Here is a 27,840-nt window from a genome sequence, read left to right as displayed (position 1 = left end):
CCTGAAGGGCTGGCGGACGATCACAAAAGGCTCTGAGCTACCCACAGCACGGAGAAACAGCCTGTTCGCTGCCTTCAGCTCCTGGTTGTGCCTCCGAGGCTGAGCCCAGCAGGGAACTGCCAGCGGCGCGCGCTCAGCCTGGCCGCAGCGAGCTCACAGCTTGCTGACATCATGGGGTGCCCTTAGGGAGGAAGTTCCAGAAAAGAAACAAAAACCTGGCTGCCTGGCCCCGGCCGGGCTGTGCCCACAGCCGCCTGCGCCACCCAGACTGCTCCCAAAGTGCCTGAACGTCTCGCACGCAGCAAGCCAAAGAGTACATTTGTTTTTCATTAAAGCAGCTTAATGTGATTTCAATCTATATTCAAATGACTGGGATTCAAAGGGAAAGACTATTTGGATGGGAGCTGGGAGTTCCTTGTATTACAACACTGTTCGGAGTATCGGTCTATCTTTGTCATATTATACCAGTTAAAATTCCAGTAGAAGTAAACAATGAAGGCATTTTTTGCATGGCTATTAAAACTTCTCTTGCTTCACAGACAAATGCTGTATCGTTATTTAGGGCACAAGCAGCCGAAGTGTTAAGGCTACAGCAGGCTGCTCCCAGGAAAAGAGGGAAGGACGGAGACATTTTCTCACTCAAACTACAAACTTAATTCAGCTGCTCCAGAAAATAGGGAATGAAGCAGGAAAGCACCCAGATAGTCCAGCTTTCACTGGGGCTGACCCAGCCAGGGCACAACCTCGTTCATTAGCCATGGGCCAGCATTTACCACCTTTACATCTGCATCGTTCTGCAGCGAAGCTGGATCAGTTCACGCACTAGAAGCAAAGGCAGGAGCTGCTCCCATCAGCAGAGTGCAAAGCCTGCTGCAGTGTGCGCTTGTACACAGCACTACATTTATGGTTTGGAAAGCTCCATAATCTTTATGGCTCATTCTTTACCTGCAAACTGCATTGCTCAGCTGAGCCTCTCCTTTAACTGGGGACTGCCTCCACCAGGGACGTGTGTGGAGGCATTTCTGCACACAGCGACCTCTCAACACCCACTGAAATCACATGGTTTCCCCTAGCACTGCTTCAGATGGAGAAGGAAAGGCCAAACATTGCCCTGCAATATTAATGCCATCTTTCTACAAAAATCCAGACTGTGCTGCACTGCACAGGAGACTGACAGGAATTCTCTTATGAATCCCCAAACTTCCTTCCCTATTATTTCTTGTTGCAAGGACACTTGTTGGATAGCACAGTAAAAACAAGCTACTACATATTAGATTTATACACAGCCCCACACATTTTTCTCAGCACAAATCATTAAAAAAACCCCAACAACCCAGCAATCAGAAGCAACACTGAAGCGCTGATGATCCTGGGACCTGCAAGCGAAGGCTTCGTGCTTTTAATCAGCCAGAGCACAAGCTCTCTGCCATGTCAAACCCCTACCCACAGGGGAAAAACAGCTCAACTGCCAAAGCAAAACGAGATCAAACCCCACACAGCTCTTCTAGAAGATACATTAAAAATGATCTCTGAAAAACAGTCATTTGGTTTGATTTTTGCGGACTGGAAAAGACTGTGTGCTTTTGCCTGATGACTAACCCAGTGCCACACGTGGGATGCTGCCGGGGGCGGGAGGGGATCTGTTCTCCCTCCTCTGCATGGGCACATCTGCAACTGTGCAGCCACAAACTGAACCACCACAAAAGTACTCCTTTGGGGTGAGCTGCCGGTGGGTTTGTTTTCTCGCAGGATCAGCCAGGGACAGGAGGGGGCACAGGCTGTTCTTTGTAGTGGCAGTCCACAGTGACCCTCTCCAAACGCGTGCCGAGCTGTCTTACCCGATGCTCAGGGCACTCTGCAAAGGCTGTGGGTAACACATACTAAAATACTAAAACGAAAAGCTAGTTCATCCGCCTCACAAAAATCCGGTTCTCCACCCTGGGGCAGACCAAAGTTCCCCCCAGCCCACCACTCTGACAGCAGCCAGTAGCAGATGCCCAGGGAAGAACATAAAAATAGATGAGGCATGTAATGGCATTTTTCTGATGTACTTTCCTAAATTCCAGCTATCTGCAGATCAGAGTCAGATCCCTCCTGGGGCAGATGTGATATCTTTGTGTTTAATGAACTGAATTTTTCAAATCACTTTCTGAATTTCTGTAAACTTTTGGGATGTGAAATATCATGTGTAGAAAACAGTCTCATAGTTTAATTTTACAGAGTGTGAAAATTATGTTATATTTTGAACTTGCTATCTGATGATTTCATTTGGTGTCCTTTAGTTCTTACATTATTGGAAGCAATAAGTATTATCTGTTCTTTTTTCCTGTGCCAATCAGACTTCTATAGAATCATAGAATCACTGAATAGTTTAGGTTGGAAGGGACCTTGAAGATCATCTAATTCCAACCCCCCTGCCATGGGCAGGGACACCCTCCACTAGACCAGGTTGCTCAATTCCCCTATTGTCCTTTTTTCCAAGTTGCCGAGCCCTAGCCGCGTTAATCATTCCTCGCACAGAGACACTGAGTAAGTTTTCTTGTCCTTTTGCCTTTCTCTGTATTGTCCCTGTAAAAAATGCCTTTTGAGGTTGAAAGGAACAGGGAGATGGCCCCCACATGCCACACCAGTGGCACAATTGGCCTTTTTGTTTTGTTCTCTATTCCCTTCCTACAAATTCCTGCCATTTTATTTACTGTTTTGACTGTTACTATGCACTGAACTGACACTTTAATTATCTGTTAGGATTGCAAGAGCTCTTCCTGAATGGCAATATCCAGCTCAAAGTCCATTCTTCTGCAAGCATACCAGGCTCATGTTCCTCCATGTGCTCTACCTTGCCTTTACCAACACGGAGTTCACCTGCCACCAGTGCAGCATGTTGTGTCTCAGTGTTGTGAAATTCTTCCGCAAGTCTGTCCAAGCAGCTTGTGCTTTTACTACCATCAATAATTTAGCATGCAAGCAGGAATTATAATTTCATTCTCTATATCCCTTCCCACATTATTTGTGAAGACACAGGACATCTGATTCCACTCATGAGCTCTCTCCTTAAGAAAACCAACCACCTTCCTCCTCTCCATTACTTAGTGCTTACTCACTTGTTAAAGCATGGGAGGCTCTTCCCTCTTATCCCAGGCATCTATTAAGAGACACTTGTAAGAGAACTTGTCAGAGGCCTTTTGGAGATCCAAGTAGCCTATACCTACTGAATCCCCTTGGTCACAGCCTTGGTGATTTTCTTCAGAAAACCTAATCCATTTCTGGGGCACAGCTTTCCTCTACGTAGGGCACCTGCACTCTTCATCATAAGGGTTCACTAGTCTGTTCATGTTACTCCATGTTACAGTTTCTAAGTCCTAAATACATTCTTTATATAGTCTATGTACTATTATGTCCAACTGACTAGTCTACTGCTCACTGGATCCCTCCTGATACTTCTTTATAAATGGTTATCCCATTGCTGCCTTCTTCCTTCTATCGAGGCAATTTTTGAGGAATGAATTCCATGCGGAGGCAGCAGCTCAGCAATTTCGTTCTTGAATCCCTTTAGAAATCTTGGTTCTGGCAATTTGTTACTATTTATTTAGTTACTCTAAAACTTTTACTGACATTTTGAGACAGATCCTTACTTAATTTGAGCTCAGGTTTTATTTCTTAGTCACATACATGGCCTGCAAACTGTCTGGTAGCCTACCAGGTTCTCATATTTTCTAAAAAGGACGTAGTTTTTATATCTTTAGCAAATTGTTTCTACGTTCCTGTAGCTTCACATCAAAATTGCTAGAGGTTTGGGTTTTTTCCTGTTTGGATACAATTCAACAATCTGAAGGATGCTTTTTTTTTTTTTTCTGATAGATTGTTTTCCCCTGTGTTTAATGACAGAACCCTTTTCTGGTGTTTCCAAATTCGGTTTTGACAGGTGACATGAATTTGCTCTAAGCATCTAATATGCTGTCCTTGAACACTCTCCGTGCTGCTGGCAAGCATTCAGCACCTTTTTCTGCTCCTTTAAATTCCTTTGTTACATTAATGACTTCTCACTTTTATTTACTTTCCCTCTTTTAAATTAAAACACATACTGTATTGGATTTTTTTACTCTTCTCATCCCTGCAAGGATATTGGCTCATTATGGACACAGAGGGCAAGATTCATTATCTGTCTGTATTTGGTCAATGAACAGCACCCTAAATGACCTGTTTCTTCCAGTCAAGGTCACCGAGCTTAGCTTAGAAGTCTATAGAGTCAGATGAGACACATCCCACCCTTACGGAGTGGCTCTTATATGTGATCCTGCACACACCTCAGGTACAGTTCAAGAATTGTTTCCCTTCCTGTAGGTCTACTGATTAGCTGCACCGAGGAGTTATTTATGGTACACCTAAAAACGTGGCACTGTGCCCCATTACAACGCTTAACCCATAGGACAGCAATTTAAGTCTCCTTCTATGACTGTGCTTGCCACCCTTGAAACTTCTCTGCTTTCCTCGGTTTGTCACATTTACTGTCACAACCCTGGTGATCTCATGATTTAATCCTGTTCGTGATTTAATCCTGTCACTATACTTTTTCTGGTTTAGGCATGGCATTCCAGTCCATAGATCCTGTGACACGTGACGATACAGTCAATTTGTTTATCTGATTTGGCTCCTAGTTTTTCTTTAATACATTAAAGACTCTCTTTCACTGGTACAATCTTTTCTGTTATTCCTATACAGCTTGCACAATGGTGATATGCTGGTTATGCTCCACTGGTTCTTTCCCTTTGACCAAGTTTCTGACATATGCCATCTAGCTTCTTTAAAAATACGTTTCTTTCTCCATCTTTGTAAACTTTTACTATTACCAGCAGGGTTGTCTGTTTTTCTAAATTCTCTTTAAACAACATTTGTCCAACTGTTCCTGACTATTTCTTGCTTGAGTTTTGTCAGCTTCTGCCCCATCCGTCATTTGAGGATGCAGTGATCATTGACATCGCCTGTAAAGGATGTGCTGTCCTATACTGTGTATTATTTCACCTTGCCAACTTTCCCCTAATTCTTTGTTTAGAAACTACTCCCTAATCTCTTGATTTGCATGTCAGCAGGCTGCTTTTATTTTGGTTTAGAAAACAAAGGATCTTTTTTATTTCAAATGTTCCTCGATTCATAAATAATCTAAATCTCCCTCTTTTTATTACAACTTTCTGCATGAAGGTGCCTGGAGGTAAAAAGGTCCTTCTGACACTGAGCGTGGCAATGGCAGCACTTCAGACAATTTTACCATGGGGTTCCTGGTCTTTTCGCTTCTACCTGACAGCTTCAATTTTGCCTCCAGTGCTTTCCTCCTGTCCATCACACTCCCCCTGGTACTCACTTGCCTCACAGGTATCACCTCCCCTCTGGAGTCCTGAGGACTGCCTAGGTGCTTCACCCGATGCACCAGCTGCTCCCAACACACTGCTAGGTCCTGTTTGCATCATCAAGCCCAGCTACCTGTGCAACTAACAATCCCATTACCCACCGGCATAGTTTCTATCTTTTCACATCAGTTAAGAGTCCCATCCTTCAAAGTACCGCATAGCCATCGTCCTCTGGTCCAGATGCTTCTCTGTCCCCGGCAACACTGGGGACTGCTTAGCCTGCGGTAGTGGGTTTCATGATGCCCCTTCAGGTCCTGTCCATGAGTCTTTCTGCCTCCCTGAACTTTTCAGCCACTTTGGCCACAGAATACAGCAACCACCATGGAGCTGCTTGCAACATCAGACATATTCCGCCCACCTCCTGGTAATCACAAATACAGCACTCAGTGTAGTAACCGGGAATTTGCGTTTCCCGCATATTGTCCTACTTGCATCCTCACTCTTTTGGGGCGGGGGAGGAAAGACAGGGTGGCAAGGAAATGCTAGCAAGCAGGGAACTGTTTTTTCTTGAAGAGTGATTAAAAACTTCTATTTGTTCACTTCCATGGCCAATAACCTGTTTGGGGTGGGGTTTGTTTATTTGATTGGTGATAGGGATGGTGAATCCGAAAATCTCCTCTCCCCAACAGCCAGTTTGTTTGCACCCCAGTTCCTGAGCTGTGCTCCACACAGGCTAAAACCTACTCAGTTACCCAACCTTGATGAACTGGGAAAAGCTTGACAGTACTTTAACATTGCAGGCAAACATCCAGGACAGTATACTACTTGAATTAAAGACATTTACATTTATTAATCTAAATGCAAAAATCCACATTTGAACGAACCATCTAAATCAGCAGGTATTGGTCACAATTAAAACAGCTGAGAGAGCAATCCACCTCATCCAAAGGCAGTTCCTACTCTAACCTTCATTGAATGCAATGGCTAGGGCCTCCGATCAGTTGTTTAAACGTACTTAGCGCCGTTTAAAGTATTTTGGATATCCTGCTGGCCTCCAGCTGCCAACTGAAGACAGGAATAGGTCTGCCATAGGTCCTCTGTCGTATCCGCCAGCTGCAGGCAGGTGCTCAGGTATCTCACACGTACCTGGACCCTGGGGTGGGTAACTGAACCAAGCCCTAGACCTCCGCTGCCTCTAATGGGTGTTCAAATGTTTAACTCTTATGTAGGTACCTACATTTAGATTAAATTTAGGTGAATTAAACTTCAGCTGAATCCCATCCTACCTACTCAGAGCTAAGCCTATCTAAAGGAGTTCACCAATTAATTAGCCAAATTCAAGTCCCACACCACAATATGCAAAAAAGATGCGTTAGTTTTTAAGATACTTATAAAAATTGCTCTACTGTGATAAATAGGTAACCTCCTTAATATAATTTAAAACTTGTAACCCTTTAAGCACAAGAGTAGCAATATAAGTCTCAAGGGAAGTTTCCCTTACGAGTTGGCTGGTTGTTATTTTGTCTCCTACAGTATGATGATTTACTGTCTTGTAACAGCTGTTTTTCTAAAAATTTACATCTCCAATTCTATCTCCCGTTGTTATAGAAGTAGACATGCAATGTATTAGGCTTTAGCAAGTAACTAAAATAAGATACCACTGGTCTTCAGTGCTTGGGTTTAGAATTTCTTTCTATAATAAAGGGCTTTTGTGCTATCGAATTTCACTGTACATGAGCAAACAAAAAACTCTCACATGTTCAAAGACAAGGAAATGCCTTGTGAATTTAAGAGAAAAAGGAAAGAGATCAGAATGTGTGACACCAGTCACTTCATTATTTTCAGCTGGTGCTACTTAACAGATCTTTGCAACTGCTCTCGAACTGTGAAGCCCATGATATTACCCACTTGCCTTCAGGGCTTTGATTTCAGAAGCTTTTCCTGCCCAACTGCTATGTTTATTGAAATGAGTCACAAAAGTCACATCTGGCATAATCAACATTGCTTTGGCTTCATTGTCTTGAGAAGTGGCAGAAACCTTGCTTTGTGTATTTGTCATCCTGTTGGTTATGTTTAGGAGACCAGTTATTCGAAAGCTAAATACCTGGAAAGACACTGCTCTCAGGCAGTTGTCTAGGTAACTGATATCATTTCATGTGGTTTCCAAACGTGAAATGGAAAGGATATTTAAAAATAAAAAAGGAATCCCTACTCTGTGATGCATAGAGTCTCTTTTTTTCAAAACTAGCTCACGGCAAACCTGTTATTCTGGGAGTGGTCCTTCTGGAATCAGGGACTGAGATACCACGTAATCTCAACAAGGGTTGTAGCATTAGATGTCAAATTTACATCGATGTCTAATCTGGATCATTAAGTATACTGAGATACGTACAGCATGGACACACTCCAGACATGGGTTTTAAAGTAGTTCCCAATATTTTATTACAATATAAATTAAAAGGAGACTACTAATATATAATGTATCTCATTGTTATAGTTAGAAATTCTCAACTCTGTTCCTTGGAGAGCATGTTCTGAAGAAAACTGTCATGCTCTACTGAAGACTGGAAAATGCAGTTTTAAAATGTTCTTATATAAATTACTTTGTAGTTGAGGGATTTTTTGAGCAGAATTTGGATATCACTGCAGCTAACACTTAGCTTAGAACCATAAATGCCAAGTACTGACTAGTAAACATATGTGTAATTTTAATAAAGAAACACTGAAAATGCTATTTGTTAACTTTCCTACTTCAGTCACGGCAAGCCCTGATCCAGACACCTTTACTTATTCTCTCCACAGAAGAGCAGAGTGAAGGTTCCCAGTAGAGTTTTGTTCGCTATTAACAGTGAAGAATATAAAGTGAAAATTTTGCTTTTATGTCCAACCCTTGCCAGCAAAACATGGATAACTGTTTAGATTACACTCATGGTGGTCTGAAAGAACACAAATAGTATAAACCCACTTCTGGGCTCACCTGCCAAGAAACATTGCACTAATACTAGACAGGACTTCGTATTAACTCAATGTAGCATTGCATGCTAATAGTAAACAATTACAGAAAAAAATACACAGAGCACATCAGAGAGTCTGATAAGGGGTACTGCTTCCAAAAAGGCAATCTTTTCCACAAATCCACCCATCATGTTCCAGAACCCTGGCTGGGCTACACTCACCACGGAGTAAGCAACTGCAACTGCATACAGTTCTCTGAAACAAGCTGCTCAATTATTTAAGGCTTGCTTATCTAAGTAGTTAAGCTGAATGCATGGCAAACAGAAAATTAAAAATACATGTGTGGTGTGGCTATGGTTTGGGTGTGAACTCAGGCATATTAGACCTTACTTCCTTCATATTCTGTTACTATCTTCAGGCAAGTATGCGAATAGAGTGGAAAATACAGGAGTGCAATTAATACAGAAGAATAAACCATAGTAATGGCAAACAGTAGATGTGAAAAACAAGTTTTACATGAACACAGCAGCTACTAATGAGAAACTCACAAAACAAAGCAGCTTAGCTGGGTAATACATTGTCACCAAGTAGGTTTGCACCCTTTTGTGTTCCACACTATAACCTACCTCCTGACCGAGCTGAGCTATGAAGTTGAGATCTAGAAAGTTAAAAAGACTTGTCCATCTTACCATTAGATGTTCTCATCTGCCGCCTTCGTCCAACCCGGTCCAGGCCGATGGGAGTACTTTGTGAAAAGGTGAGCGGCCGGAACCTGGCTGAAACAGCTTTGTAAGGGGGGACCTGGTGCGCTGGAATTGGTGGCCGTGTTACAGGCTACAGAGAAAACAGGAAAATCCAGTATTAGTAAAGCTACCAGCAAGTCCAACTGAGCAAAACTCAGGTATGAAGTAAGGTTTCTTCAGATAGTCCAGCTAATTACAGGGGCAGTAAAATCCCCTACTTTGAAGTGACATTGCTTAAACACTGCATACCATATCCACCAGCATCGCAGAAAATATTTTATTATGATACAGTTCTCTGTTACATTAAAAACTCCTTGGCCTTCTGTTAAGATCAGACATACTCTATAATTTTCATCTTGTAACACTCTGTGCCCAAACGCTCTGGGATCTAACTGCTGTGGGAACAGCCTGCGCGACGCCGGCTGGCGTTGGAAACACGCATCTGAAGGGAAACCCAAAGCGAAAGAATGACCAGAAATGTTACGGCAGTAAGTTGTGTTCATTTCCTGGGACACTTGCTTTCTTCAAATAAATGTATTGCTTTTAAGTAAAATAAACATATTTTACAAGACAAAAACAATTGTCTAAATGATCCTCTGCTCTGAAGTTCCCAGGAGTCTCATTAAAAAGAGGTAATATTAAGTTTACCTGTAACTTTATCCAGAAGCCCTTTTCTTTAGTTAAATCATTCATCTGTTTAATTATGATTAGAGAACCTACCCCTGTTTTATTTGCAAACTGAGTCTAATTTTATGTTGTCCCTGAACAACTCCACATTAGCCAGGCTGAATGACCTTCCATAAACATTCAACATTAAAATGCCAGATCCCAGCACACAAACTTCAGAGAAACTTGTCTTTACATCTTAGCTTTCAGTTGTTACTGTTCATAGGCCCTTGTCTCAAGTAATCTGAAAGATCAGGTTGCGTTTTTTATGATCTCTTGACACTTTATCATGAAACCAATGATTTAGTGTTATTTGAAAACATTTTCTCACACCTAAGCTGTCAGACCAAAACAAAGCACAACAAAGAAGGAATTACCATTACACTTTTCAAATATTCCCAGAGGTTTTCAAAGCCTTTAAGAAAAAAAATCAGCAAGGTGAAGATCAGTCTTTGAAAGCCCCACATCAAATACTTGTAGCACATGTATTCCTGCTTCATTAGTCCTTTCTTACATTCCAGCTACAAATTTGCTTTCTAATATGACTGCCAAAACCCTGTGTGTGTTGAATATAACTACAACCTCATCTCTAAACCTCCTTTCTTCAGTGCTTTAGCAATATATCAGGATCCTATCACTAATACCACAAAGACTAAGTCTGATACATTGCATTAAATAGCTAATAGAGGTGATAGCAATTCCTATATGCAAGTAACTGGCTGATTAAGCAACAAAGCTATTTATTTCTGGGCAACTAAAATTTTCTTGTAAGGCTCCAGTCCAGATCCCTTCCCCAGGCAGACAAGGATGTTCTGTCACTCAGTGACAGGCCATTGTTTGGGTCAATAATGTGTTCCCGTTTGGAATGCTCCATAGTTTTGGTCTCGACCACAGTGATCCAGCCACGTGCTCGTTTAACCCCAGCCAGCCCTCATGGCAGCGTCGTAGCATGGAAAGAGTCAACTCAAACAGCTGCCCTGATGCATGTTCCCTCCATAATAAACTGATGCGAGCAAGGTGTGAAGAGAGATCAATTTTGTTTTCAGCAGTAAATGAAGGGCTTGGAGAATGTTAAACCACTTCCATGGTACAGCGAGGATTGTTTGGGTTGCCGATACTTACTATCCCTTGAAATCCATCTACTGTTCTTGACTAAGATGGCCTAGAATTTGTAACAATAATTTTCCTCTTTTTTCCTCCAAGCTAAGTAGTGATAAAATTAATTTTAAAATATCCCAGTTATGTAGGGTTTGAAATTATGGCCTTTGCCTGGGTAAAAGGTTCATTGGCTTCAGTTGGAGTTTTGCTTCAAGATACATTTTTTCATCAGGGAATTATAAAGAAAAAATGTGTAATATACAATAACAATGTTCATGTTAAAAATTGCTCTTCACAGGAGACTGAAAATTCTGCCATTGTTTCAGCATTTGATTTCAGTTTGGGGAGTACCGTACCCATGAATGATACTGCATTGAACTTCCCAGCAGGAGATCAAGTAGCATGAGAAAGAATAAGAAGATTCAAATTCCATTAATAACCACTGGAATCACATTTTTTGACAATGTAAATACTATTTCTTTTTTCTGTTGCTTTATCAGCATAACAATTGCTTTAGGTACGAGTCCTCCAGCTTTTCTGGAAAGTGGAAAACACCCGATCAGTGCAGTATTACAAAAGCCTGTGAGCCTGAAGCTTTGTGTAACCAGCTACAAGATGGGGCCACCACTACCATCAGAACAGTAAGTTCCTCTACATGTCGTACCTGCTCAGGACTACCTCCAGGAAAAAAAGGTGCTATTTTTATCTTTCAGAAGTTTTTTATTTCTCAGTCTCTTACCGAAGCCAACAGAGATGGCAAATAAGTATACAGGTGCTGCTCAAGCACTAAACCACTCGCTATTTTCTTCCAGGCTTCCTACATTCCATCAGGTCAATTTAGTAGTAAACAGGGTAGGAGTTTTTTTCATATTCACAGTTTTCTTAGACTCTTTCTTTATTTCATTAATCCCTTAATTTATTACCAAGTTTCAAAAGCTACTTCCTTATTAGCTTTAAGTATCATTGCTATGACAATACCGAGATTTTGAACACCACAGCTAATGCCACAGGTTTTGAACAGGCCTGCTTTTGGAGAATTTGAAATGATCAGTAAATAATGTGTTACTATCACATCATTTGTACTCCCCTGTTCCTCAGGCCCTACACCCCATAAGGTGACTAAACACACAGCTCTATTACACGCAAAGCAGCTCTTATACACCAATAAGAGACATAACAACCATTCCAAGAAAGAAATAAGGTTAATTTACAATATGAAAAAGATTATCCCAAAGTCAGTATCAGTTTTATTCCATGCTGTTTTGGTTTTGAACAACAAGACAAAGTAATTAGTGACCAGGAAAGCAGAATTGTAAGTACACGATGTCAGCTTGACAAAAGGGAAGGAAGAGAAGGAAGCATCCATTCTATTTTCTAGGTTGAAGATACAGACAAGGAAGTGAAAGGGTCTTTTGCAGTTTGCAGAGAGCACATCTCTTATCTTACTTGTGTCAGCAGACCTTCTATCTCTTCCGCTGGACCGCTTCCATAGAAATTGACCCCACCTATTACGGAGATGGGTCTTCTTTTTCGCCCTCTGTGGTAGCCTACTGTATTGCTTTGGATCACAGACCCGATGGAAGCCAGTCCTGGCTGATTTTCTCCATCCGTGCAGTCTGTCCTCTGAGACTCCACCGCAACTGCATCTTCTGGTATAGAGAAACTTCTGATCGACATTTGGCCATAGTCTGAGAGAGGTCTGGGACGAGATCTTTTTCCAGAGCCCCATCTCCTGGGTGTGACCTTTTGTGTGTCTGTCTTGTCTTCATCCTGGGATGGGGATCTCTTCCAGTGGTCATCAGAAACAACCTTTTTAAATGTGAACAAGTCAAATAAGCCACAGAATTTTCTGACACTTAATCATTTGTGAATTTTTCATACGAATTTTTCATACGGCAGATCAACTTAACATTGCTAAAAAGAAAGCATTACCATAGTAAATACAATAAATGCAATTGACAATTCAGGAAGAGAGTAACTTTGCAAAGGAAAGACGTTATGATGGTTGTACTGAGTAAGGTTAACACCCAACCATCAGCACCTCTTAGGCAAACATGAATAATAACACTAAACCCTCACCTATCACCTCAGCAGTACAGACAGGCCCTATCATAAACACTGAACATGCTGAATGATGTCTTGGAAAGAGAGCTCTGGCACTCACAGGGCTTGCTCCTGTGCACAAGTAGGATGCTACAGGTTACACCAGTAAAAATAATTCAACCAGCACACTCTGTTTCTGGACCTTCTACCAAAACCTGTACTGACAGGACAAGGGGCAATGGTTTCAAACTGACAGAGGGTAGATTTAGATCAGATACAATTCTTTACAATGAATGTGGTGAGGCACTGGAACAGGTTGCCCAGAGAAGCTGTGGATGCCCCCTCCCTGGAAGTGTTCAAGGCCAGGTTGGATGGGGCTTTGGGCAATAAACTGTAAGGCTGCAGTGTGGCTGCTTGCCGATCCCACGTAACTGCAAGCCGATACCAAAAGGGGCAGTCGCGCCTGCTCCTACTACTCGCTCCCACACTCTCACTTGGGTCAGATCTAGAGATTGCGCAGAACTGGGTGAGTGAGCTCATCCAGTTTGGAAGTGAGAAGCTAATTTTCTATACACTCAGGGAGGTTATAGTTGTATGGAGTAGGATCAGAGATACATTATAACACAAATAAAGGAAAAAGGAAGCTTGGAAAATGAGTGTGTTGTTCCTATGTAACAGCACACCTGACTCACGGAGCTTAGTGCCTACAGGTATCATAATTGCACTTGGTACTGCAAGTTTGGAAATAAAATAACCTCAACTGAAATACTTGTTAGAGGGAACATTTCTAAGGATTTCAATGCATTTGGAGTAATACTGCCATAAACGTTTCTAGCAACCCCCCTGCAGTTTTTATTTTGAGAAAAAACACTGCACTTAAAAATTTATATTCACTTTTCTCTCAAATTTCCAAATTCTCAGCATTTCCTTAGCTTTTCCTTGCTCCTCAATAAAGAACAGAAAAGAAACAGAGGGAGGAAAACTGGTGTTTCTGGGCTGGGTGGCAGTTTGCATGAATGCCTGATGGAGAGAATGGCAAACTCCAAAGCACTGCTGAGCAAGCGAACCCTGCCCCAAGTTCTCGTAGAAATTATGAACTAATTCTGACCTTTTTTTTTTTTTAAGTAAAAAAATCAGCCTACTTCTTTATTAGGGTATCTTTACACTACCCAAGTGCATTTCTGATGATGTTCAAAGCTAATAAGTATTCCAAAAAAAGAAGAGGCATCATGTTGTCTGTCTCTGGCTAGGTTTTGTTCATCTTTTACAATGATGCCTGTGAAAGAGGACTTATCTTCTGTCACCTTCTTCTCCACCTAATGTTTCTAACCAGGCCAGTACAACTCCAGTGAGCCTTTTTTAGAAGGCCACCTGAAACATTAGGCAGATTTCGCTTTTTATTTGAAAGACAGCTTAAGACCAGTTTCCCTGTATGAAACCACTTCAGCTAGTAGGCAGTTATTAAACAGTCAACATTTTAACATGATTACTGCAATTAAGGTATGAAAAATGATCAATGTCATACCTTGCTCTACATTCAATTATTTCACTTACAGCATGAAATTTGTTCTAAATAAAGCACTTGCATAAATTCTGATTTCTATGGTGTCACACCTGTCGCTCAAGCATGCTTCAGCTTCTCTGCAGATTTTAGCTCAGGACCAGTTTTAATAGTATAAGCGATTCAGTAGAGAATCAGAATCAGCACCAACACAGTTTCAGCAAAGCTGTCCCTTAAACTGGCTCCTCCAAGGTCAGAGCAGCAAAATCACAGGTTAAATAAGGTTCTTACCTCAGAATCAGACACAGGTAAAGGGTCTCCACATATGCAGTGACTGAGAAAGGAGCTCATGAGAGTCATTTTATGTTTTTGTTTTGCAGTCTTGACTGTAAGAGCTACAAATGCGAACACACTCTCTGCATAACTAGTCAGGCGAAGTTCATCCCATGATCCTGTACTTTTAGACTGAGGGAAGGACACGTCACATGTCATCTCCTAATCTGCTTTTTACACCCTTATCTTGAGCAATAACATTTGCAAAGAAAGGACTGCTCTCCTTCTGCAGCACTCCACCTACAGTAGTGATCCAAATGACAGCAAGATTAGTCTCTGCTGTGCAATAAACAATGCTGAAGGACGTGTATTTTTAGGCTTACATTTATAAACTGCATTGAAGAATACTAATAAAACAGAACATGTAATCCTCTCATAGCAAAAATCAGAGGAAACCAGATGGATAACCTCACATTCCTCTAAGTGACCTACTCAAGCAGGACCTGATCAAGTGACCACTTACTAGTAGGAATAAAATATCCAGCACACAACTCATAGGCTCCAGTGTTGCGGTCACTTAAGCATAAGTGTGATTCTTGACATCAATGAAAAAATTCTGAATAAACAATTTTGTTCCACTTCTCATTGGCTTTATACTGGTGCAGCACCACTGACCTCAAATGACCTTCTCTTGATTAATCCTTTATAAGTGAAATCAGGTTTATGTTCTACAATTATTATCGGTAACATCTATAGACATGAGTAGAGATATACACGGCACACATACAGTGCATGACTCATGCATTGTAAGTGTTGGTCAAACATTTCAAGGAATTTCAAGATTTCTGAGGTAAAGGTCTAAGCTGAATCCACATTAGATTTTCTGAAATTCACACCTGCTAGTATAGCAACAGCACAGGATCACCAATGCTAGCAAGCAAGATTATTGATCTTGGTTTTTAGGCTGCATCCTAGGTTAGTTTTCTTCTGAGACTGCAAACTAACAGCTCTACTTATTTATACTGATATAAATGAATTAATTTTATCTGGACAGCTAAATTCCTACAACAGCGCATTAGGTAAATTGCTGTATTTCGATCATTTTCCTTTTTTTTTTTCTGATAGCAGTATATCTACAAATACAACCATTTAAAATAAACATTTACTTTGATCCAGGCTACAGTTTTATTTGCTATTGTTCCCATGTAATATGTCACTTCAGCTCCAGATTCCAACATCTAAATTTTGATGTCTGCAATGGAGGTGTCTGTATGTTATCTAGATGTTAAAGTTGCCATCGTAGCCTGTAGAAATCTAGGGTGAGATTTTGCTGCCTGAACATAAGCACCCAGGGCCATTTCAAATGTCTTAAGGGATCTAAAGTATCTCCACATACCATGCATCATGCAGGTATGACACAGCACCTACAGGAGGCATTGTCCATCCAGAAGCAGCGCCTGGAGATGGCGGGAGGAACCAGTCAGGGCACCTCCAGCAGCGCCGGGTGCTCGTGTTCAGGCAATTGAGTTGAGCCCTCAAACAAGAGTGCCAGCCAAGCCTACAGAGGACCACGGGCAGGAATCAAGTGCCAAACCTGATTGCAGGTAGAAGCAAATGGCACTACAACCATGTTCCCCAACGCTGTGGAGAACCCTGCTTGATCCCCACCTCCTGCTCCAGCAAGATGCAGCTTCCCTGCAAGGTGCTTCCCAGCTGTGCGCAGCTGTGGTGGATACCTGCCCGTCATTGCACTTGATGGCTATTTTTAGGTAACTCAGGTCAGCTGCAGGTACCACTTTCAGGTGTGCTGTTCAGGGTGTGCTCCCCAGGGCTCCCTGACCGCACCAACCAGGCTACGGCTGGAGCTTCCCCAGGCTGCTCCCAGGTAGACCTGAGCTCAGCCAGACCAAATCTCTCCTTTGCCTGGGCCCAGACTGATTTCCCAGTCCAGGCACAGCAGCTTCAGGGACTTGATCATGATCTCACTGAACTCCACCTCGCGCTGATACAACCCTGTTGCATTTAACGGCACATGAGTGCTGCTGGCATTCCCTGTTATTCATTAATACCAATGTAAGCAACCTCAGCATCAGGTGGTTAACCACTGAAATCTTAGCTTAGCCTTTATAGCCAGACAAGAGCCAGGTTCTGCAACTATTAGTCAGGTTACAGTGTATATTTGATAAATTCAGCAGCCAAAACTGTCTTCAGAGGGAGCGCTGCCCAAGGAGCATGAGATCTGATCTGTAGAGTATTGATAAATTGTTGCTTATATGGATGCAACTTTTATCAGTGAAATGGTAAAAAATTGCCGGTACCTGACATTGCATGGCAGGACTTTTTCTGGCAGAGGTATAACAACCATGAATAACCCTTCATCCTGTACCTGACCACACTCTCCACTGCAGAAGAAGCCCAAATTACAAGTCTGACCCAACACGGCCTGTTGCTCGTCAGCCTGCTGCTGTTGGTACGCTCGTGAGGGCTGACATACAGCTGCCATCATGATGGCAAAGAAAAAACAATCCCTGGCTGATTTTTTGTTGATGTGTTTATGCCAATAAACTCCCTAAAGAAAATAAAATCACTGCTCTATAAACATGTTAATGCCTGTGTACATTGCTGAGGCTCCCTGCTTGCTAACCTGCATTTCCACCCCTACCATTACCTATTTGGATTTTTTAAATTTTATTTGTATGTTCTAAATGTAGTGACACAATTAATGCTTCATAATGTATATAAACAGATAAGCATGGCAGCATAAGGGGACACTTAAATCTCCCCAAAGTTTTTTCTCTACCTGGCAAGCTGCTGGGAAGTCACAGGTAGGTGCAAGGACAAGGACCTCCAGCCTTGCTGGTCTGCAGGGGAACGAACACCCTCCCCCCTGCCCTCTGCCAAAGCAGCAGCTGCGCCACAGGGCCACACAGACCCGCTGCTGCTGCCCATGAACCCCGGGGAAGCTGATGCTCAAGGGAATTTCATAACCTGTTTTTCACTAAAGCAACTGGCCTCCTTCTGCCATTATTATTATTATTATTACTACTATTATTTAGCTCCACAGTAAGTTGTATTGCTTCTTGTTGGGGTATCTCTGTATTTTTGAGCTGCCTGGCTGAAATGCAACCTTGCTAACTAGAGGTGCCTTTTTCTAAGGAGAAAGGAGATAATCAAAATCTAATCATGTCTTTGCAAGAAATGCATATTCATTTTCAAATGCAATTTATAAAAAGCGGTGATAAATGAAACAGATAATATTTCTGGCTGAGAATAAATTACAAAGAAAACCTGAGTAGTGTCAGAATATGATTACTCCATATTTTGAGTGAAAACTTGTGATGGATAATCAGTCATGTATTTTGTAAATGACAAGGCTTAAAACTGGAATATTTATAGGGAAAAATCACAGCATTTGTACTATTTCACGTAGATATCTCTCTGTTTTGATCACGAGTACACTTTTCTGTGTGCGTTTTGAAGTCTGTATAAAAATGTACAAACTTCTTATGCTTGCAATGACAGCTATATGCCAGTATTATAATTGGTTAGTATTAATTAGCTGATATTTCTGTATAACACATTAACTGCCAAGTGCTAGGAACTCACTAGTAATATTAGAATTCATTTTTCAATTCATATAAGCTAGCAAAACAATAACGGACCAAGTGATCATGACCCAGTTGTCATAAATTATTTTATCATCTTCACTTAACAGAGTGAAAGTCCAGACAACGTGTCTCTTCATCCAGGTACATGATAAAGGGCAACCTTTGCACTTTTTCTTGTTGCTAAATAGCAGTGGGGGAGCATTAGTTGAAGTTCATTTATCATCACTACTAACTGAGGTCAAAAGCTTGTTTTATGGTTCATGGACATGATCAATATTTTTATTTGCAAACTGTTGTGACAAAGACAGAGATTATGAGACTCTGGACACAATACAGCTTCCCAGAGAAAATATATTTATTGCTTTCTGTCCAGATCTTATAAAAAGATCCTGAAGTGTTATGAGATCCCAGTGATTCCCTGTTGATCCAACAGGCTGACAGTTTCCAACAGTGATACCATCACAGCAATAGTTACCATGGAAATGATTGCTTTTACTGTAGAAGATGCACCCATTCAGCCCGCGTTTGCATCTCGCAAATGAACAGAAGTATTAAACCAGTCCAATTCACCTACAGGAAGAAAATTTTCATCTATTCCTTTCTAACTAAATGCAAATTGCACTATATCCTTTTTCTTTACATGCCTGTGCCTCCTCTGCCACTAGCACCTTTTCTTTTTAATTAGCCTTTGAGAAGACCCCAAATAAATGCATTGATTATCTCTCCCTAGAATGCACAGTGCTATTCGCCCTGTGGTCTGCAAGACAGGAGGATACTATCAGTGAAACAACTGCAAAAAAGCTGTTTAAGAACATATGCATTTACATCTACACAAACAAGCAAAGCAGAAGAAATCAAAGTCATGCAACCGTATTAAAAAATTAATATAAGTTTTAGCTGCTTAGAAGTTACAAACATTATAGCAAGATAATCTGCCTTTTCTTCCCTCCTCTCCCCCCAAAACTGGGTGGAGCCACAGTGTAAAAATTGGAAGAACATGCTTCAAAGGGGGAGCCCCTAAAGGAACACCAGTGAACTATACTAGTATAAGCTCTTAGAATGGGTCCAGGAAAAACCATACATTGTCATAAAGTAAAATTACATTACTGGGCCTTGTAATACGGTAAAATCAATCCCCATTAGCAACACAAACTACTGTGGTAAAACACTCATTTTGGAAATTTTAGAAATTGGAAAAAAATTGTATAATTCTACTCTTGGGATTTGCTGACACTAAAGCAATCGTGGTGTTTTAACTAACAAATACACCTATAAAACCACACTAAAAGGTCAGGCCATACAGATACAACCAACAACAAAATTTGGCCATGTCTTTCTAAGGCATTGTTAATGCAGGTTTGCTTCATTTAACCTGATCCTTGAAAGCCTGCTTATCGTAATCAACAAGCATAATGCTTTCCCTCTCAGCAACATGCCTTACCAAGATTAGCAAGTTCACCTTCGTAATATCCACATTTCACAGATAAGGAGCAGACACAAAGCAGTTAAGTCATGTAAGTCACAGAGGAAGCATAGGGCTGAACTGGAAATGACAAGTGGATCTCATGACTCTCAAATCTGTTCTTCAGCCTCAAGGATTTCCTTCGTCCTCTCCTCTAACTCATTTCCAAAACCAAATCAGCTAATATTTCTGACTGGCTTAGGGGAGTTTGCAGGGAAATGTATTTGCTTTGCAGAAATAATCTCATCAGTCATATAAAAATGCAAGCGTGCGAAAACCAGAAAACTGTTTCCGCTAGTTTTCCAGTGACTGATATTTGGGGATGGCTGGGTGATGCTCTAATGCTGTTCCTTCTTTACTTCAGTATCTGAACTGGAACAGCAAGCATGTAGCATATAGTAAAGGAGTATTCACATCCTCCACTACTTTTTAGAACATGCACAGGCATTAATAATCCCTAAATAAATCTCTAAGTAATTTCTAAATTGACTCAGAACACCCCTGATCAAGTAACAGAACTAAAAAAATACATTTTCCTTTTATTTGGCAAAACAAGAAACTTTTTCCAGGCTGCCTTTCTAACATCCGCTGGCGAACCTCAAAAGCCAAATGGTAACTACAGGTTGAAAGTGGAACTTTATGCTAACAAAGCAAAACATAAAAAGCCATAGACCCTCGTGTCTCTTCAGTGTCTCTCCAGGCGGAGGTCCTCTGGTTCGCCCTCTCTCCACCCTTCCAGAGCAAAGCCTCATCGTCCCTGCCCAAGCCCAGCCACCAGCCAGCCCCAGCAGCAGTCACAAACTCCAGCTTGCGTGGCGTGGAGCTGCCTTGGACAACTCTACGTCTGCAAACTATTACTTCCTCGAGTGCGGAGTAAGGGCGAGGCTGCTGTGGTTGAGCTCGGAGTAGGAAGAGTCGAGGCTGCTGTGCTCGGTCTCTTCCAGCGCTCGGCCGGTCTCCCACCCTGCCACAGCATCCTGCTCAGCATGCCGGTACCACGAGCAGCACGGCAGCCTCCGGATGCCAGAAAGGGGAAACGCAGGTGGCTCAGAGGAAACTCTGCAGCTGCCTGTGCTCAATTTGAACATCGCGACCTCCTAGCATCGAGATGGATTTTCAATGCTGACAACTCAACGCCATGCTTGATGTAAAAACTGAATTACATGGCCAGAAGCGACGGTCCGCTCGCGGGGGTACCATTACTCCTGATCCCAGGGTGAGCAGTGCCTGGGTATTACTGAGGTGTCAGAGGAGAGCTACAGCAGACTAAATAGCAGACGCTGTGGAAAGGCAGAGGAGCACATATGCAATATGGAAAGGGAGCAGCTTGCCCCAGCCTAACTGCAGTGGAGTCCGTTTGAACTCCCCTTTCAGCATCTACAGACCCTTTTTCAGGGATGACGATAACCCCTGGAACGGGGACGTTTCAGGAACGGCCAATTTTATTCAGCACTGCAGTTACTCAGTTTAAAAATTAACCTGAACCAGAATTCAGACTACTGTCAGCAGTGCCTTGTTTTTCTTCTTCCTAGTAGAGAATGCAGCAACCAATGATTACAGGCTGTACTGAACGGCAGGCAGCTCTGCTGCAGTGAGTTGGAAAAGTTTTTGCTGTGATGGGAAGATACGTGTGTCCTTTGAGGGCTCCCCTCTGCATCATTTCAGTGATCAGTTCTGCAATTTGGGTTTGTAGCAATGCACAGTGGTTTCTGGTTTAGCTCTGGGCAAGCAGTCTTGGAAGTTGCTTTTTGAGCAACTGTGAAGGGTGGAGATGTTGTGTGAACATATCCTGACTCATGCAGAGCAGCTCAGAGAGTTAAATGTAAATACGGTGTCACTCGGTCTAATCAAAACCTCATTTTGCTGTCAGAGATGCTGAGAGCCTGACAGTGCTCTGCTGCTCTGTCCCCAGGCCCTGTGGCCAGCAAGACCAGAGTGCCACTAGACTATGGGTCCTCGCTCCAAATTACAGGCCCCATAGAAGTAAATCTAGTTTTAAAAGTTCCCACGTTTATTTACTTTATCTAATCATCCTTCACAGTTTAACACATTCTCAGTTACACAGATTAAGCTGATTAAGCCACACTCTAAATTGCATGTGGATGAACCAGAGGTGAGTAAAACCAAAAAGAAAAGTTCAGAGGGCTGAAACCAGCTAACTCCCAGCAGGTGTACTCATACCCAGCCCCACAGTGCTCAGGAGCTTGCGGTAGGTACCAAGGATGCCCATCCTTGGAGCTTGCGGTAGGTACCAAGGATGCCCATCCTCAGCTCCTGGCTGCTGCATGCTCCCTGTGGGTATTGAGCGCAACCACGTCCAGCCACCACCCTTTGGTCCTTCGCTGTGAAGATACATTTTGAAGCAGCAAGAAATCAGGAGGATGAACAGTGAGGACAGAGCTGAATCCTCTCTGTATTCCCACCCATAGAGCTCTTCTTCCTCTTCTCCTCCATAAGCTGTCCCCCAGGTTAAGCCATCTGTGCTCAATGTTCAGAGCCCAGAGACGGGAAAGATCAGCTCAACTCTGCCAAGAGCTGAGCGCTGGGGACTGCACAATGTGGATCAGTTGGGGCCACCGACTTTTGCATGGCACAAACATAAATGAGTCAACAGACGGGTCTTAGAGCACCTGACATACAGTCTGCAAACAAAATGTGACTCAACCCTACTTACATCAGAGTTACCTCTTTACTATAATTTATCATTCACTTATAGTCATGCAGATAAGGTATTTCAGTAATAAAATGTCTCGTGCTGTAAAGGCAGAGGCCACCAAGTGCTCTACGAGCTTGTGAAAGACTAGGTAAAATGTCAAATAACTTGATTTGTCTTTTTTGTAACTAATTCAGAACAGTGTTTTGTTTAGGCAGCCTTAGTGGCTGACAGGTGCCAGTCCAAAGCAAGGGGTTTCAGTTTTTCTTATTTACAGTGACATGGGGCTCTTCAGGAAAGTAAAGACTATACAAAACAGCCCAAATGCAGCCTTGTACTTAATCATCTCCTGATGCTATTTGAAAGCAACATATTGAATATAAGTGGCAGTGGTATAAAGCAGAGACTGGGAAAGCACGGGCTGTCACCGACAAGCTTTGGTGACTCCCGCCGCTGCAGCTTAAGAAGTGCTGAGGCATGGATGCAGGCTGCACGTAAATAGCTCTTCCCTGGGAAGCAACCTCTGGCAGGGCCAACAGCCGAGAAGGCCAAACACTTCTCCTGCTCCAGTCCAAATCTTGCATTTTGGTGAAACCAACAAAGTGACAGAAGCTGCAGGTTCTCAAGACTGAATCACATAGAAAAAAAATCCCCAAAACATCAATTCAGGTAAATGGATAGACACCCTTGTGTGAATACTGCAAAATCAGCTTTATAGCGTTGGGGAAACGCAAGGTAGAAATATTTCATTTCCACATTTGGGAAAATACAGAGATGGACCAAGTTCCACAGACTTCATTTGCCAACTAATCTACTAGATGAGTGAGTAAGGGAATAAAGTAGATTTGCTTCCAGCTACAGCAGCCAGTCCTGAAAGAAGCCGTTTGAACCTGACCTGCTTAGCACCTTGTAAGCTTCGTACTGAAATATGTCTCCAAGCCACAGAGATTTTAGTGGCTGTACTGGAATACACACTGGCTTTTACATGAAATTTGGGATTTGCATGGCTCAGCATTACATCTCAGCTGATAGTTGAGAATGAACCAAACGCTTGACTGTCACAGGAAGAACTTGCTGGGTGGGTACAGTTCTAAAACACGGAGGTATAAGGTAGAGTTAAAAATGAATTGTAGTCAAAAGTTCAAACCCCAATGACCTCATTGTGTGAGCATGCGGCACTCATAAAAGTGCCTGCAGGCTGAATAAACTCCAATTAAAAAATAACCTGGCATAAGTATCTTTCATACCAAGTTACCTCCACGCTGAGGGACGTATGCTGTAAAGGAGGAAGAAATGAGCAATGAAACCCTCCAAAGAAATGGCAGGGAGAAACCATACCACTCTCCCTGTTTTGTAGTCACTCTGAGTGCCACAGGTTTAGGGTTATGTATGGCACGAGGAGCAGGCATGGAAAAAAGAGAGGACAGAGTTTACACCCCTTGCATAGTAAGACAAAAATAAACCCTGTCCTGCACAGCTCCTGCTTCCAATCCACAGCTCCTGCCTCCAAAAACTTTGCTTTTTTGGATCAGAAGAGAGGGTCTGGATGGAGCTGCACCATTTGGGTGGCCGCCGTTGTTCTGCCATACAGAGGCACCCACAGCAGAGGGAGAGGGCTACAATCCCTGGCTGCTGCCCTCGCAGCCAAGGAGCCCACCCCCCGGCCACCATTTCCTTCATCTCCTGCAGGGCTCCATCCTGCACCGGCCGCCTGCCTGCTACACAAACCCAGAGCTGCCACCAGTGCACGCTCCGTACTTTAGACAACTGAAGCGAGCACCAAAAGGCACTCACAATTAACCTAAAATATGTTATAGTATAAAGAGAAAGTTTAAATTGCATGCTAGATAATAACAGAATGTGGTGTTAAAACTAAAACTGCAGTAACTTTTATCCGCCCAATGTACACATTCATTTAAAAACTGTACTGGTTTGTCGGAGCCAAGGGGAGGGACAAGCTGAAGCTGAACCTCTCTTGGGTTGTGATCACAGATCACCACTAGATGGTAGATGAGTAGCATTAATTCTACTTCCATTTTATTCCCAAGAAATACAACGGATGTATGTCCACACTAGGGCTCTCTCCTCTTCTGGCAGCATGAACGCATCTCCTCACGTACGCTCTTAAGTGAGAGTTTTGGAAAAGATGGATGGCTGTGGCAACTCTGGGACTCCAGAAGAGGAATAACCTCAGCGCCTCAACATTTATACACATTGGGTCTATTTTTCCAATCTTACCATAGCTGCAAGCACTACAGTAAACAAACTCCCTTTTCTCCAGCAGAAGGACAATATTGAGAAGCTCTGTAACCATTTACAGTTAGTTTGCAAAAACCATGCCAGGCTTTCAAAAGATGGCTTGACAGACATTCTAAGACTTTACAACATGAAAGGCTGAAGCTTGTGCAGCTGCAACAATTGCCTTTGTCTATCTCATACCTGAGGTATAAGATACTTTTAGTCAAACTGAAGTGGCTTAGAAAATATGTCAGCTTTATTCAGTAAATGGCTTCCATATTCGTACAGATCCAGAGGGATTTTTGCCCCAGTGTATTTTTCCCAATGAGTAGCAAACCTTTCTCTGCTGCCTCACCCCGAGTAGCTCAAAACCACATTAGTGTACGTTTCTGGGGCTGAGGGGGGCCACACCATCTCAAATGGGTGCAGGACACGTATGACAGCTCTGCACCAACACTGCCAAATCATTGCAACTGGTCCAGTGCCAGCTCATACAGTGTTTTACGTACAAGCACAGGGTTATTACGTGAACTTACCTCACAGGTGCTGCAGCACATCTACCCATCTAGTAGGGGTATGAAATCATGCATTACGTGTGGTGAAACACTGGTGTCTTCACCAAAATGTTAGTAGCAACATACTCAGTCCAGCATGTAAAGTACTGCTGTTTGAAATTTGGAGGCAAATAAATACCCAGATAATTTACCCTCAGCATGGCCATCGTTGCACAGTGAAAACACTGGATACAACTGAATGCTTAAACCTCAGTACTGTATCTTTCACGCCACACTGCTCTACAAGTACCACCACATTCTGCAAGGCTTCCACAGGCAAAGTGTTTTACACTGAATCAACGCTACTTTAAAATATACAGAGTCTTTAGAGACCTTTCCAGCTTGGAAGGAAACACAGCCAGACCCTGCTTAGGCTGGTAAAATCTGACAAGACCACATGACAAGGTGGTGTATCTGCAGGGTGCAATAAGCTGCCCTTGAAAACGTACATGAATAGCTTTGCTGCCAAAACTTTCTTTGATATTAATGCACAAAGAAAAAATAATTCGATGTTAACATCCAAAGAGAATATATTAAAGGAAATAATTGCTGTCAGCATATTTTAGCAATAACAAGCTGCAGTAGCCATTAGTATTCAGGTTAGTTTGCATTGTTTTGCATTAATAAATATAAAACTTGACATATATATATATATATACACACACACACACACACAGAGCTTCTAAAGGATTTTGCTTGCTTTCTTACCTCTTCCTTTTTCTCTTCAGCACCAGAGGCTAAATTGAGGCTCAGCTGAGAGTGACTGCTTATGCCACTGTCTTCATTGCCATCATCATAGTACACAGTTTGCACCGAGTCCTGGAAGCAAACAGGATTCCTGCCCAGCTTCAGACCTGGTACCTCGGCTCTCTCCTCGCTCTCTGATGAGCTCAGTGAACACGTGCTGTGATGGTTTGGGCACTGGAAATTCATATTGCACTTGACCTTCTCTGCAGTGGGACTTTGAGGCTTTGGAGTAGTCGGCCTGACCGGAATGTGAGGGTTTTCAGCTTCATGTGTAAACTGCTGTGTAGCTTTTGGTTCATCTGAGTCTGAATAAAACACTTCATTGGGAAATGGACTAATGTCATTCAGCGTGGGTGATAAGCTATCAGAGTCTGGGATACCCGATGACATCCTGAGGCTTTTGTCTTCAGCAACAGCTACATTCATTTCAGCCTCTTTATCCTGAGCAACTGTGGGGCTTTGCAGACAAGGTGTTCCCGGCAAGGAAGAGTCTGGAGTAGATACTGGGGAGGTGCATCTCTTTCTGTCATGGTCTGTGCTGCTGGAAACCCTGCGGGAGTAGTCATCGTGCAGTCTGCTGTTTGACCTTGTTCTCTGGGACTGCTCAGTGGGAGAAGGAGCGGTGGTCTTGGGGTCATCCTTCTTCCATGCAACATCTGTAACGTTACTGACAAGCTTCAAAACTCGGTCAAAATCCTTTGCCCTGATAGGGCTCTTCCATCGCTTGGATCTCCTCTCGGGGTTCCCACCGGTTTTGTCCGAGTCAGCAGAAGTAACACTCACAGACCTTGTTGGCATTTGTTTTTCATTTGCAACCTTGAGGTCGGTGAGGTTTGAGGTGGACTTCCGTTTGAACGAGCTTTTTTTCAGAAAGTTCAAATTATCCGAACTTTTGCTTCTCCGATAAATGATCCTGTTGTTTTCAGAGTCTTTCACCAAAATTTCACAGATCTTTGGCTCTGCAATGACAGGTGATGTTGGCCTAGTACAGTTGTGATGACTCTGAACTTTATCCGCGTCTAGCAAGTTTATGCGGCCAGCACCATAAGCCCGCCTGATGCTGCGTGAGCGATGAGTATTCCTCAGGAAAGACTCATCGCTCTCCTCCGCATCAGAGCAGTCAGAAGCTAAACCATCCACTGCGTTCTGGAAATCATGGAGAGGCCCCGAATAGGAATATCTGTTAGTCTGAACTCTCACCACTGCCCCGTTTGAACCATGTTTGCCTACGCCGTTCTCATTTAAGACGTCCGAGCATTCCCTTGTTTGAATTCCTTGGAGAACTGAAGATTTCAACTTCTTGAAAGATCCCATTTTTCTGATGGAAGACAAAGCATTCCATGTGGTCGAGTTGCCCATCAAAACCAGAGAACGAGGCCTGTCGGAACTGGAATTAGCCCGTTTCCGAGGGGTGGTGAAAAAGCGCATGATTTTGGAAGGGCTGAGCTTATCCTCTTGAATTTCCTCTTCATGACTGTTGCTGGTGCTGTAACCCCCGTTATGACTGACACAGGTAGTCTGGTTTTGGGGCTCTTTATTATCCATAACTATGCAGGTAACGGTGGTGCCATTTCCACAGCCATTGGGAAACGTTGTCATGCTCTCGATGCTGTACGCATGGAGATGGAGGCTGGGGTAGCTCAAAGTGACATTGCTGTCTCCACCAGCTGACCTCGCTGTCTCTCCTGCATCTGTTGCACCTTGGTTTGTCTTGCTTTCACATCCACTAGGTGAGCTGAGCTCCTCAGGCTGCACTGCCTGCACCAGGAAAACAAAAGCAACCGTTAGAGAAATTTCCTTACAAAGTCCCCAACTAACAGAGCCCCGGTGTAGGAAATAAAGGCATGCACAAAATGAAGGAGTTCTTTTTCGCCGAACAAAGGTGTGCTGCAGTGGTGAGGAGAAGACATTAATAACTCCCTCAAAGTATAATTGCATTCATTAGCAATTAAAGTGA

At 42.7% G+C, this 27,840-nt stretch overlaps 1 protein-coding gene across 8 annotated transcripts in view; it reads right to left on the bottom strand.

The window, feature by feature from the left end:
- SPATA13 (spermatogenesis associated 13) overlaps positions 1-27,840 on the bottom strand; it is a 165,181-nt gene that overhangs the window by 21,267 nt on the left and 116,074 nt on the right. For 6 of the 8 annotated variants that reach the window (XM_054828577.1, XM_054828586.1, XM_054828628.1 and 3 more), the window contains exons 2-4: positions 25,845-27,641; positions 12,251-12,613; positions 8,987-9,131 (exon numbers count right to left, since the gene is read on the bottom strand). In XM_054828577.1, coding sequence (XP_054684552.1) covers positions 8,987-9,131; positions 12,251-12,613; positions 25,845-27,641 — 2,305 coding nt within the window. Of the gene's footprint in view, positions 1-8,986; positions 9,132-12,250; positions 12,614-14,639; positions 14,856-25,844; positions 27,642-27,840 lie in introns of those variants that run through there. The other 2 variants (XM_054828638.1, XM_054828618.1) reach the window with 2 other exon arrangements.

Source organism: Grus americana, chromosome 1 (assembly GCF_028858705.1).
Source record: "Grus americana isolate bGruAme1 chromosome 1, bGruAme1.mat, whole genome shotgun sequence".
Classification (NCBI taxonomy): Eukaryota; Metazoa; Chordata; class Aves; order Gruiformes; family Gruidae; genus Grus; species Grus americana.
Note: the sequence above shows the minus strand (reverse complement) of the source record. Positions and strands in the feature narration are given on the sequence as shown.